We start from the raw sequence: 10,174 nt of genomic DNA, 5'->3' as shown, positions 1-10,174 counted from the left end.
ATATTGACCTTCAACCTCCGTTCAACCGTCAACCTAGTCCGTGATTGCTTTGACGTCTGACAGAATTTTTTTTAGGAATTACCTGTTTCTTGTTGAATTGCATGAAATATTTGCCATTGGACTTTCAGTAAACAATTAATCAAAATATTTGTCAAATTTAGCAATAAACCTTAATTACAGATGCAGATTACAACAGGTTTTTTTTTCTTTACCAACGGAATTTATTGTTATTCAAGCTAATATTAAAATAAGGAGATATGATATATGATTACCTATTTCATTATGCCAAAATATGATATTTTTTTCCGATCAAAACCTTTTTATGATTTTCAAGTCTAGAATCATCGCTGCATGTATTATAACAGTTATGCTTGTTTAGCCAACGGCCCTCTCAATGAATAAAAATCTTACTATTTAAATTGACTGTAACTAAAACTGAAATGTTCATGGCTTGCGAATATTTTAAATCTTCAGTTTTTTTTTTGTGAAAACAGTCGCGGGGTTTCTTTCTTTTTATTTGTTTAAACGCAGCAAACCTCGTCAAAACTGACATATTTATCAATTAAGTACACATTCGGTTATTTCGGTATGTTCCGTAATATGGACCTATAGCAAAATGACATAAGGACGTCTCAGTCGTCTCCCTTTGTATACCAATAAAGAAGATACTGATCTAATATAATCTTTTTTTGTCTAGAAAATCAGAACATCCAAGGTCATCGTCCTTTCCCTAGACTAATGAATGAAATAACACATTATGAAATTGGCACTTTTCAGTCTGGATTTGCATTCACCAGAAACTCTCAAACCTAAATACTTGAAAACTATGGATGAATAAATACGTAAAAATTTGCAAAAGAGCTGTATGACCAAAGGGACATAAACAAAGTAGCCAAATAAATCTTAGGTCTCTAAGGTCTACTATAATTCAAAATAACACTTTATCAAGTGTATGTATAAATCCCCTTAACAAATGGACTAAAGCCTAAAGCCATCCTCCTTTGTCTTATTTTTATAAAAGTTTTATATTTATTTTTTTTTTCCTAAGGGAAAACCCCATGGCCATTTTTTAAACTCATCCCGTATGACCGCAGGTCATTGGGTATTGTCCGTGTATTTATCCTAGACAAAGTGGATGACCTCAGTTCATTGTGTTCGACATAAAGATAAAAAGGGGGTGACAGGGGTTATTGTCTTCAGTACTATTATAAAATTGAGAATGGAAATGGGGAATGTGTCAAAGAGACAACAATCCGACCATAGAGAAGACAACAGCTGAAGGCCACCAATAGGTCTTCAATGCAGCGAGAAACTCCCGCACCCGGAGGCGTCCTTCAGCTGGCCCCTAAACAAAAATGTATACTAGTTCAGTGATAATGGACGTCATACTAAACTCCAAATTATAAACAGGAAACTAAAATTTAAAATGATACAAGACTAACAAAGGCCAGAGGCTCCTGACAAGCGCAAAAATGCGGCGGGGTTAAACATTTTTTTTGAGATCTCAACCCTCCCCCTATACCTCTAGCCAATGTATAGAAAAAACAAACGCACAACGCACAACAGTATTATACTTTGATTGGCCTTGTTTTCTTGTGTTTTGTACACGTTATAACACGCTAATATTTATTTTAATGGTTTTTGTAACAACTTTTGGTTAAATACCGACAATCATGAAAAAAAACCAACACTGGTAACATGGTCTCTCATCATGAAATCAATTGAAATCGGCAGTATGTGTGAGAGGCCAGAAAGTTTTAAAATTCGGCAGACCATCGAAGAATACACATTTTGACTTAATCCCGCCTACTTCCCTTACTGTTGTTAGAACGAATGTAGGACAGAAAGTCACAGGACAAAAAGTCAGACAAAAAGTCACGGACGAAAAGTCATAGGACAAAAAGTCATAAATCAGTTTTTGAGATTATTTTCTGTGAATGAGAAATCACTTATTTAAAAAAAAAATGTATTTTTCTTGAACTATTGTATATTATGTTAACCAACTTTGAAAACAAAATTTATTAAAAAATATCAATAATGATAAAATAAAGAAAACAAAATGTCAAAGTCGCTTGGTACTTAAACGGCTTCATGGTGCCAAGAAATATATCCTTTGAATGATTAAAATTTAATAAATCTTCATTTATCAAGGCTAATGAACAATTTCCTTAACTGTAAAATGAATATATGTAATAAAAAGTAAATATATTAAAATTTAATAAATCTTCATTTATCAAGGCTAATGAACAATTTCCTTAACTGTAAAATGAATATATGTAATAAAAAGTAAATATTTCAAGATCTTTCTCTTATATATATTCTGTTTGTAAACAACTGTCCACAAATTATTTGTGACTTTCTGTCCTGTGACTTTTTGTCCTGTGGCTTTCTGTCCGCTTACCGTTAGAACTTGCATGAATTTAGATATGTGATCATCAATTCTTTAGTTATATTTACGACGTTTCAATAGAATATGGGATGAGAAACAATGTCTTATATTAGTGTTTATTTTTATTTTCCTTTGTAGACCGTTTGGAACGTTATCAACATTGCGCTTAATTCGTCTCTAACTGACTGGTCTTTCAGGGGGTTAAGATTTTTTGAAAAACTGCGAGTTGACTGGGGTATAAAAATATGGTCACCTGGATTCCTGTCGGATGTAGATCAATGCTAAAGAGGGTCGTTCGTTTGACGGTGTGTGATGTCTGTATACGCAATCACGTCCGGTCGGAATGGGGACATTAAATTCGACGCTGTCTATGTGTCTCTAGAAGCACACTTACAACGACTCTTTGAGGGATCCATTGGTAGCCTGCTACAAGGACAAAAAATATGGTTCGTATAAAATATACCATCAATTTCAAAAGTAAGAGTCCAAATTTTTACACAATATAATTATGGTCCCCCCACTTTGCAGAGCCTACTTTGAGTTATTGTTAAGTTGTTCCAGTCCTGAATATGCCTGAAATATTTGTCACTGGAAGTTTTCCAAACAGCAATCAGTAAATCAGAAGACCGCATTAGAAATGCCATATACAAAAATGAAAGGAGATGTGGATATACGTGCTATGGAGATAGCAACCTAACGACACAAACAACAAAAAGACATCTATATGAGGATCATCAAACGGTTTTCAACAAGAGTCTACACAATGTGTCAAGCTCTTTAAGTCAACACGAGTCTGAAAATGTTATGAATGAATTTACAAAAGACTATAAAAAACATGCTCATGAATATAATTATCAAATTAAATTCAAATTGCATGTTTATATTCTTATCCCATTTTTGCCTTTATTTTGACTAATTTATCTCAGAGTTTAGTTGGTAATTAGTAAATTTGAGCAAATAATACATAGCCGATTTTTTATATTTCTAATTTATAGTTGCTAAAGGTTTTTGTACATGTTTCGTTTGCAATATTTAATCTTCTATTTCAGGCAAGTCTCTATATTCAAAATATTTAATTTCGTGTTTGATCCGATGAAGGAGCCATGGACCGAATTTTTCAGGAACATGTTCGGGTCCATTTGAGGTGAACTTAGACATGAAATTGACTCCTATATCACTGTCAAAAGATGGAGATAAGAAGAATGGAACTGAAAATCTATCTATCCCGATATCTAAAACCCGATGTCTGGTTGCTTTAAAACGTCCAGCCATCATCCGTGAGAACGTTACACCTATGTTCATAATTAAACTGTTTGGCCTAGGTGGGACAGCTATCCATTTACCGTCCAAATTAAGAACTTCGAGACCATCATAATTAAAGATATGAAGCAATGTTAAAAAGTCGGAGTCCATATGCTCAGGCGTAGTCACAACTTTTCCATCTTCTATAATTGCGTTTTCAGGAGGTTTCCCTTCCCATGGAGGGTAATGCATTATACGGAAGGTTGAACATGGTTTATCAGAAAATAAATGTTCGAATGAGTTTTCTTCTATCCCCAATCCAAGTGCAGCCAGTCGTAGTATTTCCTGTGATGTTTCGTGAACTATTTCATACATATTTTGTAAGAATTCCTTAAAAGCAACGGTGCCGTTTTCTTCTGGCCAAACTGATTTTTCATACATCCAGTTGTTCGGCGAAACAGTTTTATCGTCTACAGGAACATCTCGAGCGAATTCAAATCCCTCCTTCCGGCTTGGTTCGCCCTCTACCACAGGAAAATATCCTCGATAAAGGTTGTGGTTTTCAGATTTAAAGTTTTTTCTTGTTAACTCCATTTTTGTTTCCATTGGCAACCCGAAGAACCACTGACATATTTTGAATAACTTATCAAAATCAATACCTTTTACGTTATCAATGTATAAAAATCCTATGTTCTCAAGGGCGTGAACGACTTCTTTCGCTAGTTGTATCCGGTCCGTCTTGGCCCTAGATAAATCTATCACCGGTATCGGAAGCTCCGACATTTGTTTCTTCAATTCTGTAAATGAGAAGCAATGATTATGTTTCAATATTTAAATTTTCACCGTTACTCAGAGTCTGTGGAAGAAGGAAAGGATTAAAGAAAATTAGAGTAATACAAATGATAAGAGAACTAGGAATGAGTAAGAGAAATAATCAAATTTTACGACAAAAATTTCATTTTGCTAATTTTCTTTTTATGGACAGTGATGTTTCTTCATGCCTTCATTCGGTCTTTATGTTTTTCAACTCGCTCGCCAAGACTGTGTCTGCAATGATATCCTTGATTTTTAAGAACGTAAGCGATTTATACCTAGTAAAGTATAAAAGTCAAGGATTTCATACCGTCAATTACTTAAAACCTTTTGATTGGAGTTTTATATATATATGATATAATGATATAACCAGTACTAAATATGTCATGCATTTGTTAGAATTAGTTTACAGTTGATAATCTGTACAATGTATAGGTATTGATTACTATTGTATAAAAAGTCATATTAGTAATTTAGCATCATACAATAACGGATTGGTGAATGCGTCTTGTCTAACCATAAGACATAAAAAAAAATTCATGTCTAACCATAAAACATTAAAAAAAAAATCATAAACGATTGATACACATAATTTTCTACTCCATTAACCTGGCACTTTTGACAGTTCAAAATGGTCTTCAGTGCAAGGGATAGAAAAGAAACAGCAAATACATTAAATACCAAAGGCACAAAATAAAGCATTGAAACCCGAACATGAGGGATGAACACATGTGCTCTTGGGTGGATTCGAATGGTAGTTGATGCATGCATAGCTCCTTCGTAGTTATTGTGTGTTCTTCAGTTTTTGTTTGTTACCTTGATTTGTCTTCTTAATCGATTTATGAGATTCGAACAGCGGTAATTTACTGTTGCATAAATTTAAGTATTCAGTTAACTCTTGATTAAAATTTTGTAGTTCCTGAGAAAAATACTACGAAAATTTCACAGGAGAGACGAACTGACGGACGGACTTACGGACAACTGTATGGACAGCTAAAGGATAGACAGGGGTCAACACGTTTCTTAACGGGGTATAAAAATTACAATTGACGGGAATACCATTGACAAACATATGGGATAAACGTTAATGAAACAGCAAATCTACAAAAATACCGTTTGTAAATTATATTTCAAATCTCTCTCTCTCTCTCTCTCTCTCTCTCTCTCAAGAATCTTCCTCTTCAGCAGTAACTGAATTAATTCCGCTTTCTTATAAGGTACCAGTAAGTGGAATCTATGGATAATTTCTTAACATAGTTCAGTAGTTCTATCTGTCATGGTTTTGTTCACTATTTCAACTGACCATGCACAATTCAAGAATGACATTTACAAAGTGTCTCATAAAATTAAAGAAATTTTGACAGGGTTTTTACTCGATATTTTAGAGAAATATATATTGATCAACTTACCTGTTTCGTCAATATGAATACCTCTGGACACAGTCCAGTTTTTATCTGATAACTATCAATCAATGTGTTTGAAATGCAAACATAAGTACATATAAACTGAAGATATACTGTGGATTCATTATTATTCGTTGGATACCAATATTCGTGGTTTTCGTAGGTACAGATGAACCACGAAATTAAATGTTCAACGAATGACAAATTACCTATAGGCCTGTATGCAGACTTTGGCAAAAACACGAAATTAAATATCTACGAACATGTAAGTTTTCCTTAATCCACGAAAATTGGTACCCACGAAAATAAATGAATCCACAGTACCCGGTATGTATGAGTACAAGTACGTGGAAAATATAGTTATACACCAATATACATTATAATATACGGCGCTTTTATGCAACCACGGTTATTTTTTCCATATTTTTAAACTTATATGTACATATTAGAACATAAATTTATTAATTTCTTTATCAAAATTGCAGGTTATTGTTCGTGCATTCTATAAAAAGTCATCAAAGATACCAGACACACAAGACGCGCATTTAGTCTAAATAAGACTCGTCGAGTTAGTTACAATAGGGAAAACTTACAGAACATTTCCAGTTCCAGGCTTTGCCTCTTACTACTGAATAGGCGTGATAGTACATTTTATCGTCTGATGGATAATCCATGCGTATCAGGAGATGCTTGAACGGTCGACCCATTTTGTCTCACTACGATTGAAGTTCGTGTAGATCTGTTTATCTTTATAAGAGAAGATATGGTATGATTGCCAATGAGACAACTATCCACCGCAGAGTTAAAATGAAATGGTAGTAAGCAATTATAGACCAGCATATGGTCTTTAACAATGAAAAAAACCCATACCGTATAGTCGGCTATAAAAGGGCCCGGCATAAAAAATGTGAAACAATTCAAACGAAAAGCCTACGGCCTAATTCATAACATAACAATTTATGTTTGTTTGTTTTATACATGGAATTATCAAGAGTTAACCGAACAGTCGTATTGAAGCTTTATATTTAGTAGGATAACCATATACATATGTAACTTGGGAAGAACGAATTTCTTTTTTCATTATATGTGTGAGTTCTAACTCCTGGAAAACACTAACTCACAAAATCGAGATTCAGAATGAGTGAAATATGAGTTATCCATAATGTTTTATCACGTTTATTGCTTGTAATTCTATAATATTAGAGACGCCCATTGAAGTGTCATCAGTTATACTTTACTTAAGCATTGGACCTATCACTTGTACTTATAATGCATTTTGTAATGATATGGGGGAAGAAGCATATCTTTTAAAATCGTTTCTGGGAAACGGGAGATAACTCAATTTAAACTATATGTCCCATCGCCCAATACGTGCATGTTTACGTTATGTCCTCTACTAGTATTTTCTGGTATAGTGTTTATTCAATTTACCAGCTACAGTATAAGTTTTTTTTCCAAAAGCTAAAAGTGAAAGATTAAGGCAATGGCTTTTGAATTTCCTTTTTTCTTAAAATTAGTTCAGATAGAAGGCCCTTTTGATTTTGATATTCCCAACTACTAGTATATTTATACTTGTATTTCTTAACTTTTGGCCCCAAATGGTTATTCCAAAAACATGTGAAGTCCTTATAACATTCCAACAGCACATGTAGATGAATTATTTATTTCCTACTGGGTATAACATTTTATTTTCTTGATAGACGGTTGCTGCTCACAAAAAAGTAAAATAACAAAAAAAAAACGAGCTCCAAGGAAAATTCAAAACGGAAAGTCCCTTTATCAAATGGCGAAATCAAAAGCCTAAACACATCAAACGAATGGAAAACAACTCTCATATTCCTGACTTAGTACAGGCATTTCAAGGAAGTTTATAAATTAAGAGTTCTTGTGGGTAAAACAAGAGTCGTTTCTTCGAAAGATTAAGGGTCGTCATTATTACCTTTACAGTATATCTTTAACGTCTCATATGACATTGGATTGACTTCGTTTGTCTTATAGGCACAGTCCTGTCCTGACAAAGAACCAACGATATTTTGGGAAAGGTTATAAGTGACAGAGATGCTTGGTTGCAAATAACAACTTTTAATTGGTTTATAATGAATAAGAATTTATGACTTGAAAAAAAAAGAAAATTTGGTGTGTATTTTTCTTGATAGACGGTTGCTGCTTACAAAAAGTAAAATAACAAAAAGACCGAGCTCCAAGGAAAATTTCAAAACGGAAAGTCCCTTATATCAAAAATGGCGAAATCAAAAGCCTAAACACATCAAACGAATGGAAAACAACTGTCATATTCCTGACTTAGAACAGGTATTTCAAGGAAGTCTATAGATTAAGAGTTCTTGTGGGTAAAACAAGAGTCGTTTCTTCGAAAGATTTCATTTGTATTATAGGCACAATCCTGTCCTGATTTCTTCGTTCATGACGTATAAACTACTACGATTATCACAAAGTTCACTTGTTATGAACAATACGATGGATACTACTTCTGGAGTGTTTACTGTTCTCCTTCGCTACACGGTGTTTACATTGGCGTCCTGACAAAGAACCAACGATATTTTGGGAAAGGTTATAAGTGACAGAGATGCTTGGTTGCAAATAACAACTTTTAATTGGTTTATAATGAATAAGAATTTATGACTTGAAAAAAAAAGAAAATTTGGTGTGTATTTTCTTGATAGACGGTTGCTGCTTACAAAAAGTAAAATAACAAAAAGACCGAGCTCCAAGGAAAATTCAAAACGGAAAGTCCCTTATATCAAAAATGGTGAAATCAAAAGCCTAAACACATCAAACGAATGGAAAACAACTGTCATATTCCTGACTTAGTACAGGCATTTCAAGGAAGTCTATAGATTAAGAGTTCTTGTGGGTAAAACAAGAGTCGTTTCTTCGAAAGATTTCATTTGTATTATAGGCACAGTCCTGTCCTGATTTCTTCGTTCATGACGTATAAACTACTACGATTATAATAAATTTTCACTTGTTATGAACAATACGATGGATACTACTTCTGGAGTGTGTACTGTTCTCCTTCGCTACACGGTGTTTACATTGGCGTCCTGACAAAGAACCAACGATATTTTGGGAAAGGTTATAAGTGACAGAGATGCTTGGTTGCAAATAACAACTTTTAATTGGTTTATAATGAATAAGAATTTATGACTTGAAAAAAAGAGAAAATTTGGTGTGTTTTTCCTCCATGTGCTTATAGAGACCACTAAATAGCTGAGCCAATTTTGACAGAATCTAGCGTGGTGCTACAAAAGTTCAAAGTTGTTAGAAATTTGCATGAAACCAACTTATTGACCATTCAATTGCTCATATGTTTCCTTGTTCGAAAACTTTGTGTATGTATCAAGATAGTATACAGGATATTAAAGACTATTTTGGTTGTACAATGCTGCGGCAAATTAGAAATTATTTTCCGTTTTTAAACACAATATTTAAAATACGGTATAAATCACAGGTATAACGATTGACTGATTTTGTTGTTTGCTTAATGTACAGCGGCAAATATGTCATGCAAATCATGTACGAGAACAAATTCAAAAAATAGGTATGCCCTGCCCGGATGGAGGACGGGAAATTTGGACTGCCACTGTAAAATGAGGACATGATTTAGAGGGGTGTATCTGGTCTTGCAACATGCCACTTACTAAACACTAAAACGGTTTTGCAGAGATTCCTTAAAGTGCAAAGAGTGTAGCATATTCGTTACACAAGGCATCGTCACCATGCTGACCGGGCGCGGCTGCGTATCTATATATCCCGCAGAGTCAAACGAACGTTGCTTGCGGGCGGCCATATTGAAAAATCGTCTTTTGATTTTGGGAGATTTATCTTTCAAAATTCGATCATTGAGCATTGAAACAAAAGGTAAGTAAATTTCGACGTATACTTACAACCTATTACATTAATATCAATGCTATAATTTACAACCTTTTCTGTGCCATTATATTTCAATGTTTTTACACTATGATTCAAGATTAAATTCCTGTTCGGGTCAAACCAAAGACTTGAAAATTGGAATTTGCTGCCTCTCCACTAAAACAATAACATTTATTGGAGGTATGTTAAAACTGAGACAGGCCGCCGCGTAGTCCGAATAATATATGTACTGGTAGGATTGCATGTCTTCTTCCAGACTGTTACCTTGTGAAGATGCATGTTTAAGTCCAATTTAGCGTGTAGTTTTAGTATAATAAGGGTTCATATTTATATTACAGTACTTTTTTCTCGTCATGCAGGTAATATTTGCCACTGGACGTTAAAAACCAATCCATCATCATAATCATTTTAATGTAAATCTCATTGTGACAAATTC

At 33.9% G+C, this 10,174-nt stretch overlaps 1 protein-coding gene across 1 annotated transcript; it reads right to left on the bottom strand.

Annotated features, from left to right (window-relative positions):
• Positions 1-3,270: 3,270 nt before the first annotated feature.
• On the bottom strand, positions 3,271-4,414 carry LOC127724835 (1-aminocyclopropane-1-carboxylate oxidase-like). Its single transcript, XM_052231854.1, has one exon. The coding sequence runs from the start codon at positions 4,412-4,414 to the stop codon at positions 3,422-3,424; it is 993 nt and encodes a 330-aa protein (XP_052087814.1). The 3' UTR covers positions 3,271-3,421.
• Positions 4,415-10,174: the final 5,760 nt, after the last annotated feature.

This window comes from Mytilus californianus, unplaced genomic scaffold (assembly GCF_021869535.1).
Source record: "Mytilus californianus isolate M0D057914Y unplaced genomic scaffold, xbMytCali1.0.p SCAF_14, whole genome shotgun sequence".
Lineage (NCBI taxonomy): Eukaryota > Metazoa > Mollusca > Bivalvia > Mytilida > Mytilidae > Mytilus > Mytilus californianus.
Note: the sequence above shows the minus strand (reverse complement) of the source record. Positions and strands in the feature narration are given on the sequence as shown.

Excerpts from the sequence above, each read along its gene's own strand:
- LOC127724835 (XM_052231854.1), bottom strand. The coding sequence starts at position 4,414 with ATGTCGGAGCTTCCGATACCGGTGATAGATTTATCTAGGGCCAAGACG.